Source organism: Octodon degus, unplaced genomic scaffold (assembly GCF_000260255.1).
Source record: "Octodon degus isolate 3935 unplaced genomic scaffold, OctDeg1.0 scaffold00072, whole genome shotgun sequence".
NCBI classification, from domain to species: Eukaryota; Metazoa; Chordata; class Mammalia; order Rodentia; family Octodontidae; genus Octodon; species Octodon degus.
In genome coordinates this window covers 7,360,366-7,378,064 of record NW_004524648.1, presented here as the reverse complement: position 1 = coordinate 7,378,064, position 17,699 = coordinate 7,360,366, and the positions used below count along the sequence as shown (strand labels likewise).

Here is a 17,699-nt window from a genome sequence, read left to right as displayed (position 1 = left end):
CACATTGTTTGACAGCTTGTATTTACTCCTTTTTTTTTTTTTTTTGCAGTACCGGGGATTGAACTCAGGCGCTTATTCTACTGAGCTATCTCCCCGGCCCTGTTTGACAGTTTGTAAAAAAGAAAAAACTCAAAAAGTTTAATTTATGACAACTTGACATTAAAAAAATCAGTGGCATCCATGTAGGCCTACTAATCATGTAGTATGACTTCATGTTTTGCACATATATACACTATTTTTGACCAATCATTTTATTAGTTCAATTTAAACTGAAAGTGTCCAATGATCAAGAAGTCATACCTGTTGCTGGAAAGATACTGGCCAATTTTTTCCTGATTGTTCCAAAGCAGACGATGTAAAGCAAGCACATTGCCATCACTGATGAAGGAAAGACTATGATTTACAGCATCACTTGTGGGACAATCTGATGCTATATCAAGGAAAAACCTTCAGAAATGCAAAGTCATTAGAATTTTCAACACTAGATACATTCACACTGATACATGAATTTATACAAAGCACAGAAATATAATTTGTGAGGGCCGACCTGATAGCTCCGTGGGCTAAAGCGCCTGCTTAGGCAGAGTGCAGAGGCTGGGGTTCAATCCCCTGCATGCCATGCCATGCTGGCTCTGCCTCCAGGGCACGCTGAGATGGCAATAGAGACTGGGCATGGTGGTGCATGCCTGTAATCCCAGAGCTTGGGAGGCTGAAAACAGGAGGGTCACTATGAGTCTGATCTATATCGTGAGACCCTGTATCCTCTGTACTACATGCCTAAAAAAAGATAATTTGTGAAGTATTTGAGATTACAATACAGAGCCTTGTTCATATTACTGTCACCAAAGCAAGCAAGGAGGACAAGAAACTTCGTTTGCTGTTTATGATACCTGACTTTAGCTGCAGAGTAGGCTCTGAAGTCAGAGAACACATTTAGAAGACTAAAATCTGAAGGCTAGAATTCTGCAGAAAAAGAATGGAGGCTCCCCCCAAAATAAAAGGACCTCCTCAAAGTTACAGTTTGTCAGTCACACCAGGATCAGTTTTCTTAACTCTCTGTAGGTACTCAATCTGCTAGAATGTGAATTTTTAAAAAAAGTTTACCAAGTGTTTCTTCTTTCTTTTTCTTTCTTTCCTTCCTTCTTTCTTTCCTTCCTTCCTTCCTTCCTTCCTTTCTTCCTTCCCTCCTTCCCTCCTTCCCTCCTTCCCTTCCTTCCTTTTTTGTGGTCAAGACAGGTCTTGGTATGTAGCTCAGGCTGGCCTTCAATTTCAGAGATTCTCCTGTCTCAGCCTCCCAAGTGTTGGGATTACAGGCATATGCCACCATGCCTGACTAGCACTTTCTCATAAATTATCTCATTTATTTCTCTTAAAACAACTCAGGCAAAAGCATAATCCTTACTTTACAGATAAACCTACAACTCAGGGAAACAGTAAATATCGTTTGGCATGGAAATATATAGTAGATACTTATTAAAATCATGAAAGTCTCAGCAGTTGTTTGGGTACTCAAACAAAATCTTATTCATTTACAAAAGAGCAACTTTTAATTCAGATACACCGCAAAATGAAGTTATCAAAAGCATTATAATGCTGAAAACTTCTGATTATACACTATGATGTATTTTTATACCAGTTTGGCTTTAGTTTTTAATAGAAGGAATTGTCTTCTCCAAGTCCTTTACTTCAGTTGATATGCTAAAAGTCCCTCTTGGTTTTGAAATATAGAAACCACCAGCAAATTATAAAGAATAAGGAGTTATTGCATGGCATCTTTTATAGAGGAAGGTAAGACAAAATATGTTCTTAACCTATAAAGGGAAGAGAAAAACACCTACATAGGAACTCCTTGTAGGCCATGTACATGGACTTAAGTAAAATGAAAAATATTTAATTCAAATAGAGCAACCGATCAGGTGTTAGCTGCTTACCTTCGTGCTGCATCAAAGTTGCTTTTCACAAAATCATTAAAAGGTCGCATATGTTCTTCTTTTGTGAAGAGAACGTGATTCGCAATACTCTGAAGTATCTAAACAATCATAAAAGGTTATAGTTAATTTACTGTACAAAATCTATACATTAATATATTCTTTTTTCTTTTTTCAACACTGAGAATTGAACCCAGGGCTTGTTCACAGTAGGCAAGTGTTCTACCACTGAACTATATTTCCAGTACCACCCTGCTACAATGCCCAGGTTAGCCTTGAATTCATTATCCTCCTGCTTCAGCCTTTAATATACATTTTAATAAATATGAGTTTTATTACTGATATTTTTACTAGCAGTTAAAATCAAGTATTCCTTGTTCTACAAGCTCTTCTAGGCATTTCTATTCTTTCCAAATAAAAATATAATTAGATATACATTTACATGTATAAAATACATTAAAAATTATCTTTTTCCATTTGAGAACCCCCCCACCCGAAAAAAAAAAAAAAAAAGGGCCAAGGAGATAGCTCAGTAGAAGAAGCATTTGCCTGGCAAGCACAGGGTCCTGAGTTCAATCCCTGGTACCACAAAAAAAAAAAAAAGAAAAGAAAAGAAAGAAAACCCCTACAATTTGCATTTCTGTCTCCATTTTATATTTTATAGAATTACACAAAAAATCATTTTTTAAAATGTATTTAATACAAGGTCTCACTACACAGATGGACTCATAGTGATCCTCCTATTTTCATCCTCCCAAGCGCTGGGATTATAGGAGTGTGCCACCATACCCAGTCTCAATTGCAGTCTCAGCACACCCTGGGGGTAGGGCTGGCATGACATGCCAGGGATCAAAGCCCAGTCCCTGCATCTGCCTAAGCAGGCACTTTTATCTCCTGAGCTATCTGGAAAGCAAAAAATCATCTTTGGAAGAGAAGACATTTGTTAAAATATTTTCCCATAACAACACCTATTAGGCATATGTGTAATAAATTCCTTTGTAATACGAACAAAATTTTGCAAAAAGCACAGCTGAAAATCATAGGGCACTTCAAAAGTAAATTTAGTAAAAAGTATTTGCAAAATCAAAACTCTAGCTGGAAGAGAAATTTAAGATAGCTAGATTATCAAAATAATTCACCTTTGACATTAACTTCAAGCCCCTTTCGATTCTAGGTGGTGGCTTTTTATCTAAAATTCCTGCTTCATATGGTGAGACAATGGCAGGATTAATAAATCTGAGGAACATGGCACTTCCTACTGCACCGATGCTGTTCTGAGGGAAACGCTGGCTAACCACCTAAAAATAAGAAGTTGAGAATTGAGTATACAGTTTGTATTAAAATAAAGTAATGGGAACAAAGAGCACAAAGTTCAAATTTCACAATCCCCCCAAAAAAAACTCTGAATCAATCAATCCTCACATGAATGTTGCTATTTTCTTCCTTCTCCACAAACATCAGAAAATAAAATTAACCCTTAGCGCTAATTTTGTATCATTTTAAAGCATAATTAAGGGATCAGAGAAGAAACACCTCCTAGATGAGTAGTGTGGAAGAGGCCTGAAAAAAAGATCTTAACATTAGTGTTTACAAGTGCAAATCTGATGAAGAATGAAAAGCAGACACAATTTCAAAAGAAAGTTAACATATTTTATAGAGATTAACCAACATGAAAAGTACAGTCAACTTTTATAAGGCAACAGCTATGTTTCCACCACTGTAACTTTCACCACTGCCTAATAATATCTTTATATTTTGTTGTGTACCAGTTATACCTTAATTTTTAAGAAAAATTATTTGCCATATACAAAATAAAATTTTTTCTTCGTTTCCCATTGGGAGAAAAATTTACTATCAAAGTTACTGCCAGTTCCTTTTCTTCTTACCTAACCAATATACTTTATAATGTAAAGACCTACCTATTATTTTAATTATGGAGGAATGAGAATTCTTGGGGACCCAAAAGAAAGGATCCTACTAGAGGAGATAACCCCAATGCCTATTTCAACTTATAATTCTACTAAGTAATAAAAATTAAGTAGTCAAGAAATAGTTTGCAGGGACTTAAAGTTCAACATATCAATACTTGATGAAAAATACCTGCTCCTTATGATGCCTAAGATGTTTGAAATGCAGTGAGATAGTGAGGTTAAGCTTAATAGCCTAAATCGTTTGATAATAACAATAAGCTTGTCTTCTGGATGGTTAACAACGTAAGTTTGCAGACCAAAATTAGAGAAAAAGGGGGCTACAAGGAATGCCAACATTTTGGCCCTAACCTTCTAAGGTCAATTAAGACTCAGGACATATAAGAACTTGTACTGTAACGTCATGTACCTCGGTAGTGTCCCAAATTTTCTGATCAAGAAGATTATGGGGCCAAAGAGGAAAGTGATCGATGACGTAGAGTGTGCCTAAGGAGAGTCACATGGGGAGAAGACACTCTCTCAGGCTTTCACAGAGAGCACATTGGCCAAGCAATGGCCGTGACTCATCCACATGGCTGCACTGACAAAGGTTCTACAATCTGAGGTACAGGATCTCAGGATAAATAAATCCTGAGGGCATTTCACTGACCTTCTCAGACCAAAAAGCTACAACTCTTGTTGCATAGGTCCTGCTTTACCTTGGTCTTAACCATCCAGTAGAAAAGTATGAAGACAAAATATAGGAAGTAAAGCCATGCTGTCATGTTGAGCTGTGGGGGACTCAGGTCAATAATTTCTGACATTGCCAGTTAAACAGAAGACCCAATGCTATTATGGGCTACTGGACTCTTTTAGAATATTTTGCTGAGTTTACACACCTATAATATTCAATAACGGAACTTAGAAAAAATGGGGTATACCGATGAATGTCCATTTTGTATCTGTGTATTCAAAGTGGTTGGGATAGATATATAGTTGCATTCTCTTAATGAATAGAATGATTTGTTCTAATGGTGTTTGTAAATAGGATCACAAGTCCACTTCTTGTACAGCAATTAACCACTAAGAAGAATATATGCAGTGTATTATTTGTTGAAACTGTACTTCCAATTTGATTTGAAACTGTCTCATTGCTGTTTATCAATAAAACTTTGAAAAAAAAAAGAAAGAAAGAAATGGTTGCCCATTCTGAAAAGCAACACAAACAAACCTAGTATCTAAAACAGATTTACCTTCTCTTGAGACAACATCCACAGTGAAGATAAGGCAGTAGGCATATTACACAAGAAAATACAAAACTGGCCCAGTTCCCATCTCTTCCCAGTGGCCCCCTTTTTGAACATAAAAACTGTATCACTGCAGAATTTACATTTTTATATATACTACACACATGCTTAATAATTTTTTTAAAGAACATACATTTTAATCTCTACAACTATTCTTGTTTGATGTGGCTAGCTGCTGTGTAGAACAGTGACAATTGCAACAGTGAAGCTATCACAGTTCTTTTATTGGTACTCTGGTACTGCAGGGACAGACTCTACTTCAAAGTAGAGGGGATGGGGTGAGGAAAATGGGGATTTATGAGCAGAATCTCACCTAACTAATTTTTGTTCATCAGCCCTCAAGGAAGTAGTACTTCTCGTCATGAATTTACATGGTACAATGACTACATTAATCCAGGAACAAAAGTTATTTTACTTTATACAAAAACCACATTTTGCATGTGTTCTTATCTACTGCCTATAATGTCAAGATAATTTTTATTACCTTTAATATGAAATAAGTGAAATTAACATTTTTTCAAAATGATATTTTAAGGTGAAGAAAATCTTTTATCAAGGTATATAAATCTTGGGCGGGGGAGATGACTCAGTGGAATAAACGCTTGCCTGGCAAGCGCAAGGGCCTGAGTTTAATCCCTGGTTCTGAAAATAAATAAATAAATAAATAAATAAATAAATAAATAAATAAATAAATCTTTTATCAAGGTATATAAATCTTTATACACTTGAGGTATGTTTCAAGTAATATAGTGACATACTGACTTCCAATACACAGCTCAGGAAGCTTTCTTTGTGTTATTCTCCTTTGCATGCTTATGAATACATGAAGAGCCACCTTATATGTAAATAAAAGGAAACTTACATCTGTTTTGGCAGAAAGATTTTTTTTTTTTTTTTTTGGCAGAACCAGGGATTGAACTCAGGCCCTTGCGCTTGCCAGAGAAGCGCTTAATCCACTGAGCCATCTCCCCGGCCCCTTGGCAGAAAATCTTTAAAACTGAAATGTTTATTTTGAACTTAAATAAAATTTCAAATATAGAAAAGGAAATGCAAAGGCCTTTACTATTCCAGTACATTATTTAACCTTTTGGGGATCAGGCCCCTCTTTTAAATCTCAGAAAAAGTTACGAAAAGATAGCATGTATTCACACAGACAAAAATCATCAGGTAATGGCAGCATGCTCCTGGATAACCACTGATACTGGGCACTTCCTCTCAAAATACCAAATTTTAATATTAAACAAGATGTTGATGAACTTACAAGATATGAAGGTTTTCTAAGAAATGATTTGGGAAGGTTTTTTTGTTTTTTTGGATTTTTTTGTATTCAGAATTGAAGTGATGTTCTAAACTATACTGCTAAACTTCAGGTCTTATACATGTTAAACACGTACTCTACCACTGAGCTATACACACAACTCCAAAGCTTTTTTTTTGCAGAACAGAGCACTGAACTCATCAGGCCCTTGTGCTTGTCAGGGAAGCACTTATTTTACTGAGCCATCTCCCTGGCCCCTCCAAAACTACTGATAGTTAAGCATGTGGTTTAAAAATAATTAGCAATATATTCAATTTAACCTATTAAAATCCTTGAAGTTTCTAAACAGAAAAAAAAAAGAAAGAAAAAAAAAAGAAAAAGAAAAAAAACCCACCTTCATTTTCAAAGAGGTGTTTGATAAAACATTAAACTTTTAAAGTGTCTCATAAATACCTGTACAATAGAGAGCTCTTTTAAAATGTAATGTTTGAAGCTGGATGTGGCATCACATACCTGTAACTCCAAAACTCTGGGAGACTGACGCAGGAGGATTACAAGTTCAAACCTAGCCTGGAGAATTCAGCAACTTAGTTAAACCCTGTCTCAAAACATAAACCAACCAACCAACAAATAAATGAATAAATGGGCTGGAAATACAGCTCAGTGCAAACGCTTTAGGTTTAATCCCAATACTATCCTCCCCAATAAAAACTTCACACTTTTTTCCCATACTGAGGCCTGAACTTGGAGACTGATATATGCCAGAAAAGTACTCTACCACTGAACGAAATCCCAACCCCTCTCACACACACAAATAAAAGTAGCTATTTACTGTTGTTTCTCTGTGACAAACACCTTTTATTGTGTAATTTACACTGATGTCTGATTTATATTTACTATTTATGCAAGTCTCTGCCTCAGAAAAATCTGCAAAAAGTACTCTTTCTCATCTTCCATATCTCCAAAAATGATTCATGTCAAAACCCAAAGCATCCTCATCTTAGAGACATACACTGTTTTACATAAGCATATATCTCACTGATGGTAGCATTATAGTTTAGAACATCACATAAAACTTAGTATTAAAGGAATTCGCTAAATAGGCTTCCTTAATCAATTTATAAATGACTGCTTTTTACTTCTTTCCTTCACCACTAATTAACCAGTATAATTTTATTGCAGGGTTTTTTTTGGGGGGGGTACTAGGGATTGAACCAAGTTGTAATCTATCACTGAGCCTTATTTATTTAAAATTTTGAGACTGGGTCTAAATTACCCAGGCTGACTCTGAACTTGCAATTCTACCTCAGTTTCTCAAGTACATAGGATTATAGGTATGCTGCACTGTACCCAGTTTTGTTTTATTTAATGCATAAAAAATCTAATTTAGATCCAAAAGACTTCTAAGGCCAATACTGGGCTAGTCTGTGTTAAAACCAATTATCAGCTGTTCTTTTTACTTCCTTTGGTAAAAGCAAAATTATGTATTACAAATAAATCCAGTAATAAACTGCACATCAGCAAAAAGATCACAACCTATACAGATGATTAATGATAGCAAATTCTTCCTGAGTTAGGTAGGCAACTTCTTCTTGGTCGTCGTCGTCGTCTTTCTTTCTTTCGTCTTTTTGAGACAGGGTCTCACTATGCAGGCTGGCTTTTGAGCTCACTTTGTAGCCCATGCTGGTCTCGAACTCACAAGGGTTCTCTCCTGCCTCAGTCTCCCAAATGCTGGGATTACAGGCATGTACCACCACACCCAGCTCTAGGTAGACAACTTCTAAAATAAATGTAATTATGCATTGTTTGAGTATAATAAACAGAATTAGCTGTACTATGGCTGCATAGTTAGATATCAGAAGCTGGAACTTTTTCTCTATATTTTATATATTCTAGTAGATGACAGAAAAAATATTTATATACATATTCTATGAAATAAGATGGCTTGCTTTAAAAGATTAGATTCTGTTACATAAACAATTCCAAAAAATGACATTTTAAATTTATAATATAATGACTATACTATCTTACTCTTTTAAATGTTATCTAAAAATCTCAAATTACCAATTAGATTCCCCTTATGTCCAGGAGGACCTCATATCACCTGTGCTAAGAAATACATTCCAAAACTTAGTGTTACACAGAAACTTTTTTAAAAATCTGAAAATAGCTTTATGGGCGGGGGGAAGATGGCATTTCAAGGAACAATGTTAGACAAAAACCTTAGTAAATAAAGCAAGGTTAGGAAGGTCAGAAAACATGCTATAGAGAAACAAAGAAAACCCAATTTTTAATTTATGTGATACATTAAATCACAGCATTAGTGTAACAGTTAATAAGAATGTTAAAACAGTAAATTAATTTCAACAGTAATGGTGTACATCATGTTAATCCCATACGAGAATTAGAAGGCTGAAGCATTAGACGTTTTTATTCATGAAGGCCATCCATTTATCTGCACAAAGCTGACCAAATTTATTTTACTTAAAATGAAAATCTTGAATGGACGCAATAAAAGTATCTCTAAATTTTAATTTATCCCTGAATTTAAAATATAAACTTGTATATAAAGCTTCATTATATGTAAAGCTTAAGCAAAGGAAAAATAAAACCAGATGAATACTACATTTCAAATTATTTAAGAAGACTGACTTTTAATAATTATATCTATCTCTACAATTATTTGAATTAATGAAGAGATAGGACTCAGCATGATAAGGGTAACTCACAGTGATAGATGATGGCAAATTGAAAGTGAATCAAGCTAAGTTGCTGGACAAATTTTATTCACTTGAAAAAAATAATTATGAGTATCATAATTTTTTTCCTTTTAAACCTGGGCAAATTCACAGAAATAGGCAGTACATTTGTAAAATGAAGAGTTTCTCTAAAATATGGGCTCACTGTATTTTCATCAATAATTTAACATTGATTTTCACTGAGGTAAAGTTATTCTAATGTTAAATTTTGTCATTAAAATATCTAAGCACAATCTTCTAAATTCTGGCTGAGACTACACAAAAATACAAGGAAAAAATAATAAAAAATTTAGCAGCTTTCAGATTAAGTTTAGAAAGTGATACTTTATCTGGTATAGTGCTTACCAAGCATGTGCAGGCCCTGGGTTCAAGCCCTAGAACTGAAGGGCCAGGGTAACCAAACCCAAAAAAAACAGAATAGAAAGTGATACTTTCTCACCAAATATTTCTAAAAATTCAAAAAAAATTTTCCATAGGAAAAAAAACAATTCATATGATCTACAAACAAGAAGAATGAAGACAGTAAGCCATTTCCTAAGGCCTTGAAATTAAGTTTCTTTTGCATTCATTTATAATTTTTAAAATGACATTAAAATCTGACCAAGAATATCCAATGCAACAAATGTCCACAATATTTCTTTGGGATAAATCAAACCAAAGGAACACAGAGAATGTTTCAATGTAACTTAATTCCAGGGTTAATTGAAATGAGAGCTACTTTGTGCCAGAATTAGTAGAATGATTTTACAGTGAAGGTCAAATAGACTGAAGTGAAGATGTTCTTAACAAACAGCAAAAGATTTTTTGGTTTGCTTTGAAAGAAACAGCTAATAAAAAGTTCTCCAAACTTACTGATTTTTTGTTTTCCTTTTTTTCTTTTACTGTAGCTTTATTCAGTAGGGAGTGGCAAGTTGCCTACAGAACAGAGATGAGCACAAACAAGTCACAGCACCGACTACATACAGCAACGAAAACAATGTTGGCTTGTACATAAAATTACATGATAAAATGTAACACAAATGGAATCAACAAAAAATTAGAAATCAACTGAATTTTGTGGGATGAATTTTAATTCTGGAGTTTAATTTTATTACATTTTAAAAGCCAAGCACTAAATAAACAGCAAGAAATGTTGAGACTCAATCATGTCTACTATTTCTGGCTATCAATAACAGTAAAATTTTCCCCAAGTAAATGTGCAGATATGGAATTTACATTTTAATTAGTTCCTGGCTTCTGATAAATTTTGTATAAAATGTTCATTACAAGTAGATCATATACTTAAAAGATGTCAAGTATTTACATTTTTTTCTGATATGTAAAATATTTCTCTGTGTATCCTTTAATTGACTTAAAAGTTATTTTTCCACTACCTGGTATTTAATTAAGCTCATAATGACTAAATAAAATTTAAATATAATTAAAAACTCACTAGAGATTTTCAATTAGAAATCACTAAAAAAGATTACTGCTAAGATTTCATGCCCTATATTTTTAAATGTTTGCAGGCAGCTTCCTGCAATAGTTGTAATCAGAAGATGTTAAAAGCTATGCAATATTTGGGAGGAAAATGTTATCAGCTCAACTAGAAAAAAAGCATTAATATTAAAGTTAAGACACTCAAGAGATAATTATAGAATGAAACTGGAAAGCCTGCTTAAAACTTTTTACTAATTGCAGCTGAGCATATATCAGAACCCTCCCTCATGCACTCATCAAAACCCACAAAGAAAAACAAATGCTGGGATAAATCCATTGGTTTTATCCCAGCCCTCTTTCTAGGCTAAAGAGCTCTTTCAAAATGACTCCTGACCACTACAGTAGGCAAAATAATTATTTTATTTTATTTTATTTATTTATTTATTTATTTATTTATTTTTGCGGAACCAGGGATTGAACTCAGGCCCTTGCGCTTGCCAGGGAAGCATTTATTCCACCGAGCCATCTCCTGGCCCCAAAATAATTATTTTAAAAATATTTTTAAACCAACAATTGTTTACTCCACTACATACTATAACTTATTCTAGTAATTCTAGCCACCCAACACCATAACCCTTAACAACTTGGGCTTAAAATTATTTTGACAGCCATCCCCCCAACCCCTGCATGCATCCATTCAGGTGATGCATGTACAGCTACATGTCAGATAGTGTTCTAGGTACTGGAAGCGGCAGTAACATGACAAGAGTCTCTTATCTCTATGGAACTTACATTCACACTTTAGAGACAAAACCTCTAGTAACTATGTAAACATTCATTTTATGTATTTTTAATGATAACTTACAGTACCATTTATAGCCTTACATAATTCTGCATAAACTACTTAGGCTGAAGAAGCAGATCACTGCAAAAAATGACATTTACTTAAAGCCATAACAGCTTGGCCTCAGAATCTGCTCACTGTAACATGAAAAGAATATCCATTTTGGAAATTAATTTCTATTTATTCTAAATTATCGGGAGGAAAAGAGAAAACACATGAGAAAATGATTTAATTATAACCAGATGCATGTTTAACTACAGTTCACAGTTAACTCCTTACAGTGAACTCCCTATACAAATTTAACCCAGTCCACTACGTAAAGAGGGCATGTAAAGCAGAAGAGCTGACTAAACAGGATACATACAAAAAGGCCCAAAGCCCAAAATATAAACTCGACTAAAAAGAGCTAATGCTGTTTATTAACTAGCAACATACTCACTTAGCTTTCAAAATTTCCCCAGTAGAGTCCAAAAGCAGAAGCTATCTTTACCAAAGGAAATAAAAAATCAACTACTATCCTTCCTAGCAGGACATAAAAGTACAAAAGTACCATTATGTTACCGCCAGAGTCAGAAGGGCAAGAATAAAGCAGAAGTGGGAAGATAAATAAAACAAGAGGGCAGGCCAAAAGAAAAAAAAAAAAAAAAACTTTGGAGGGAGACTTAGTGAAAAAATATACTGAGATCAAAGCTTAGTTTTTCTATCTTTATTTGTAATGAATGAATATAAAACTCCTGGTTTTCAATCACATGCTAAAAAACAAAACCTTATTTATGCCTCTGCTCAATGTAACTTTGCATTCCAACAATCTTAAATTTCCCCAGACTCCAAAATAATACACTGACACATTTAAATAATATTTTAAAGAACAATTTTATGTAAAGTTTAATGTAATTCAACTATATTAGGGTAATACGGTTAGTTTATTATGAAGTGCTCTAAAAAGCACAACTTAGTGTTTGGTTAGGTACCAGTCATCACCTGGCTCTATTTTCAGTACTATATTTCTTTCCTGTTCTAACCATGAAAACTGGCAAGAATCTTGTTCACTTAAGTAGAAGGAATGGGGAAATTTATTCCTTCATTAAATATGTCCAAAGTACCTACTAAGTATCATGGTATTCTTTTAATTATCAATAACATAGTCTCAGATTAATGTCCATGTTTCTGATAACATATAAAGATTTTTCAGTTAGGATTATAACCACAAAGAGAACAAGAACCATGTAATCAGGTCATCAGTCTCCTTTAACTTTTAACCAGCTGAAGCAAAGCCACTGTCATTTAGAAACCAATTTACTCTCTGAAAAGTTAATACTACATAGGCCAACCAAGAAACTGACCAAAGCTGTTTTTAATAAGTGCTCACTTTTCTTTGTCTGCCTGATTTTACAAACAAAATCAGTGAATTAGATTTAAAAAGAAATCTAAGGTCTAATCTTAAAAGACAATATTCACTGTATTATGATTCATGTTAGAATTAACCACCTTCTAAGTTCAGACATAACTAGCTGAATAAATTATGTGGGGTTTACCTAAGCTTCCTCGAGCTTTCTGAAAAGGTAATAAAATCACAATACAGACTTAAAGCTAAATATGCTTTACCATCCATGAATATTGTAAAAAGTTTTCTTTTTATAGATACAGTAGATGTCTTTAAAAATAGCAGTGGGAAAATTTCCTCACAGAGCAGCCTCCAACAGCTTTTTAAAATGGTGATTTTACTGAAGCTGTTAATGTCTCTAAGCAACTGAAGCTGTGTGCTAAAAAACAAATGGCTGGGGATGACTCTGCAAAAAGAGGGAGACAAAGGCATGGATTTTGGTAAATATGTAAGCTGTTTCCCTAGCCCCGTCCCCAAATTCCAGAGAATATATTTTCCTTCTCAGAAGGCTAATGTGGATTTGTACAACATCTCCTGCAATAAATAAATCATTCCTATAACTGCAAATGAAATCTGAAACCAAGAAAAACCATAAAGGAGTAAAGATCAAATTCCCTCAAGAAAAAGGGAACAAGTGGACCTCTGAACTCAGAAGCACTACTTGCAATGCAAGTGTGAGATTAGAAAATCTCATAATTTGGTCTGAATGATGATGAAATAATACATCTCATATGACAGAGCAATACATCAAGTAAACTAAGTCTCCTGGGAAACTATGATACGAGCCAATTGTATCTTAATGAAAAAACCATAATTACAGATCAAACAGTTCCTGATGCAAAAAGTGAGGGACATGTCTCTAGCGTGAATGACTAAGTAATTTAGGTGAAAGATAATAACACAATTCCATAATATATATAATTTCAGCCACATTCAACAGCTGCAGTAAATTTTAAATATGCTCCCAGTGTAAGAAAAACGTAGTAATTTAAAGTATTCTCTTAAAATACTTCCAAACTGACCAGAGGAAAATTGAAGTTTCTTTCAAGCCGATTCCGGGAAGAACTCAATGTATTATTCACCCAATTGATAATATCACAGTCAAATACCCAAGGGCAGCAGCTAACTTTTCAGCCAAGCATTTTTCTAAATCAAACTTTCAGATTAATAATGACAATCTCTAACTTTAAGCATACCTGATATAAACAATGGCACACACTTCGAAGCTGAGGAGGGAATTCTGAGGAAGAGCTGATGATGGCATGGAAGAACTTCTCAGTCATCTGAAGGAGGTTCCGCTGGTTTTCCTCAAGGCTCTCTGAAGGCTCTAACCTAAAAAAAGGGGAAAAGTTCAAAAGAAACAAACTTGCTTCTTAAAAAAGACTGTAAAAGACACTTTGCTAGATGTGATGCGTAGACTTCTGACTCTGATTTAAATGAACAACAAATGAGTAAGAAAGACAATTTTTTAATAACCAAAAAATTTAACCAAATATTTTAAAGAATTAAGATGTATCATGTACATGTGTCAACTTCCTAAGAGGAATGTAATTATTATGTACCTACAAACATTTACCAATTAGAAAAACACACACACGTGCTACCTCAGTGAAACTGATTCGTGAGTCATTTTGGGGCATTTAATTTTTCAAAGCACAGACACAATTTTCTATGAAACTTTTCTTCATGCCCCAAAGTAAGCTGCCACTTACTCTTTGATGTGATAACTCTGTGAGATCTTTGTTAAAAATGCCAGGAAATTCAAATTTATTTTATTATGTACTGATAATTTCTAATAAACATTGATACCATGAAGAAAAAATGTTAGGGCTTTTTTATTGGGGGGATGTAGAAAAACAGGGGCTATGAACATGTGTGCATAAAATCAGAACATGTTGAAAACATTTCTGGGATTTGCTTTAAAACATCTGAAGCAAAGGGGCATGGGTAGAGGAGATAGGTAAAAAAAAAAAAAAATAGGTTATTTTCCAGTTCATTTTATATATTAAGCCTGTATGAAAAAAATCAACACATATATGATGCGAGTTTTAAAAATCTTCACTAACACTAATAAAATACAATATTCATCTTTCCTTCTATACTTTATTTCCAATATTTATCCACATACATGAAGATTTTATGCATTTACTTTCTTGCAATAATAGCAAACTGTCTAAATCTACTGGAGGAAAAAGTAGGTACAATTCCTGAAGACGGGTAGATAGAAAATTCATGAACAAAAACCAAATTGCATAGAAAAAGCTTCACAGAGTCAACAACTAGGATTGCTTTTTTTTTTTTTTTTTTTTTAATTTCTGTATTTGGTACAGGGTCTCACTACATAGCTCCCACTCCTAGTGATTCATTCTCCTGTCTTCAACCTCCCCAGCACTGGGGTTACAGGGATGCATCACCATGCCCGGTCTCAGTGGCTGGCTTAGCATACTTGGGGACAGTGACAGCATGGCATGTGATGCCCGGGATTGAACCCCAGTCTCTGTGCTTGCCTAAGCAGGTGCTCAGTCCAAGCTATCTTGCTGGCCCAGGACTGCATCTTTTTTTTTCTTTTTTGCATCTTATTAAAAAGCATTAGTGTATCCAAAAAAATGTATCAATGAAGTGAAAAGAAAACCCAGGGTGGGAAAACATTTTAGCCAATTGTCCCTCCGACAAAGGACTTCTATCTAAAACATATAAAGAATTAGAAAGAAAACTGAACACCCATCTATGCAAAGACCCAATCCAAAAATGGGCATCTGAGATGAATACACACTTCTCAGATGAAGAAATACAAATGGCAAATAAGTATATGAAAAAATGGTCAACATCATTGGTCATTCAGCAGATTCAACTTAAAACAACACTGAAGTTCCATCTTAGTCCAAAAGAATGGCTACCGTCAAGAAGTCAGCCAATAACAAATGCTGAAGAGGCTGTGGGGGAAAAGTGCTGAAGAGACTGTTGGTGGGAATGTAGACTGGTATAACCACTATGGAAATCAGTGTTGAGATTACTCAAAAAAATAAAAAAACCAAAACTTAAGAGTTACAAGTCCCATTCAACCCAGCTATACCCCTTTTGAATATTTTTTCTGAAAGAATTGAAAACATCTTATCACAGCAATACACGTGCACCCACGTTTATAGCAGCATAATTTGTCATTGTTAAATCAGCTAAGGAATGGATAAAAAATATGGGATATTTTTGTATAATGAAGTATTACTCAGCTATAAAAAAGATAAACTCAAGACTTCGATAGGTAAATGGATGCAATTAGAGACCATACTCATAATAAATCAGACCCACATGTGTAAACATTGTGTTGTCTCCCTAAGTGTGAGAACCTGAAAAAGTAAATAAAATCCAAAAGGTACTGTAGGGCTGGGGAGATAGCTGAGTAGAATAAGTGCCTGGCATGCACAGAGTCCCAAGTTCAATCCCTGGTACCAAAAAAAAAAAAAAAAGAAAGAAAGAAAAAAGAAATCCAAAAGTACTATAGACACTGCTTTTCACAGAGAAACTGCTTAAAGGGAAGAAACAACTGGAAGAATTGAAAGGAGAAATGAAAGAAGGGAAAAAGTATGAATATATACACAGGACAGCTGGGATAATTGTACTGTTGATTTCTATTGGTCTACTGAAAATAATACTTAAATTAAAAAAAAATTTTTCGACCAATTTGCATGCTCAAATCTGGTAATCTGAAAAACTAATTTGAAGATAACAATATGCAATATAACCACCACTGTTAAATTTCTAACATCTTGTTTAGTGAAATTCTGTAGTTTCTAATGATTTATTTTCTTTAAAAATATATTAACAGTAAAGAAAATAGTGCATTGTATACCGTGCTTTTGGTGTAAGAAACTGAAAGAGGTTTAAAATGTACCACAAGATATTGTGAAGTGGTAAGAAACTGTTCAAGAAATTATTCAAAATTATTTAATTGTTCAAAAAGATCAAGGGTTGGGGTACAGGAGAAAGAACAGAAGGTAAAAGGGGGAAAATCAGTTACTATTGGTGTCTCTTAGCTTACTGAGAAGGAAAGTTTGTGTTAATATCAATTAGAGAAACTCTAAGGCTCATATCTTGTACTTTGAATAATATGCAGTGCATTAACTGTTATTCTTCTGTTACTTTGTTATGAAATTTTGTTTTACATTGTTTTCCACTAAAAAGAAAAAACAAGTGGCCAGGCAAGTGCAAGGTTGTGAGTTTGTTTTCCAGCACAAAAAATGGGCCATGATGCACGTCCTGGCAGTAATGGATCCCAGACCTAAAAAAAAAAAAAAAAAAAGCAACCCCCCCCTTCTCCCCAAAAATTGGGGGTTAATCTCAGTGCTTGGGAGGTAGAAGTAGCTGGCTATGAATTTGAGGCCAGCTTAGACTGCACCGTTGAGATCCTGTCTTGGGGGAAAATGAACTTGCCTCTCTTAAACACTTCTACTGCTTTAACAACTAAGTGGAGGCATTTGTTTATTTCCATTTCAACCATATTCATAGAGTCTACACCAGGAGTGGATTCCATCTCATCCATTAGAAGTGACCCCTCATGCATTAAACTTTTTGTTGTCTTGTTTGAGTCTGGGGTCTTACTAAGTTGCCCATACTGGCCTCAAACTTACAAACTTTCAACCTTAGCCTCCAAAGTAGGTGTGATTATAGGCATGGGCCACTCCACCCAACTGCTCATGCTTTTAAAGTTTTTATCATGATAGAAAGGAAATTATTAGAAAAAGGGAAGTGGAATGGGGAGGATGAAAGAAGGGTAACGGGGGAGGTGATCAAAGTGTGTTACATATGTGTGAAAGTATGCCAAAAATGAAACCCACTATTTTGTATAACTAATATGTACTAATAAAAGATACCAAGTTTTATCATGAGATTGCAGTA

At 34.4% G+C, this 17,699-nt stretch overlaps 1 protein-coding gene across 6 annotated transcripts in view; it reads right to left on the bottom strand.

Annotated features, from left to right (window-relative positions):
- Nf1 (neurofibromin 1) overlaps positions 1 to 17,699 on the bottom strand; it is a 307,973-nt gene that overhangs the window by 136,427 nt on the left and 153,847 nt on the right. For 4 of the 6 annotated variants that reach the window (XR_002821949.1, XM_023719976.1, XM_023719977.1 and 1 more), the window contains 5 exons: positions 14,003 to 14,138; positions 10,012 to 10,074; positions 3,068 to 3,226; positions 1,932 to 2,029; positions 301 to 447 (listed from right to left, as the gene is read on the bottom strand). Coding sequence is in view for 5 of the 6 variants with exons in the window: in XM_023719976.1 (XP_023575744.1) it covers positions 301 to 447; positions 1,932 to 2,029; positions 3,068 to 3,226; positions 10,012 to 10,074; positions 14,003 to 14,138 (603 nt within the window). In the remaining variant the exon portion in view is untranslated. The remainder of the gene's footprint in view (positions 1 to 300; positions 448 to 1,931; positions 2,030 to 3,067; positions 3,227 to 10,011; positions 10,075 to 14,002; positions 14,139 to 17,699) is intronic. The other 2 variants (XM_004635435.2, XM_023719978.1) reach the window with 1 other exon arrangement.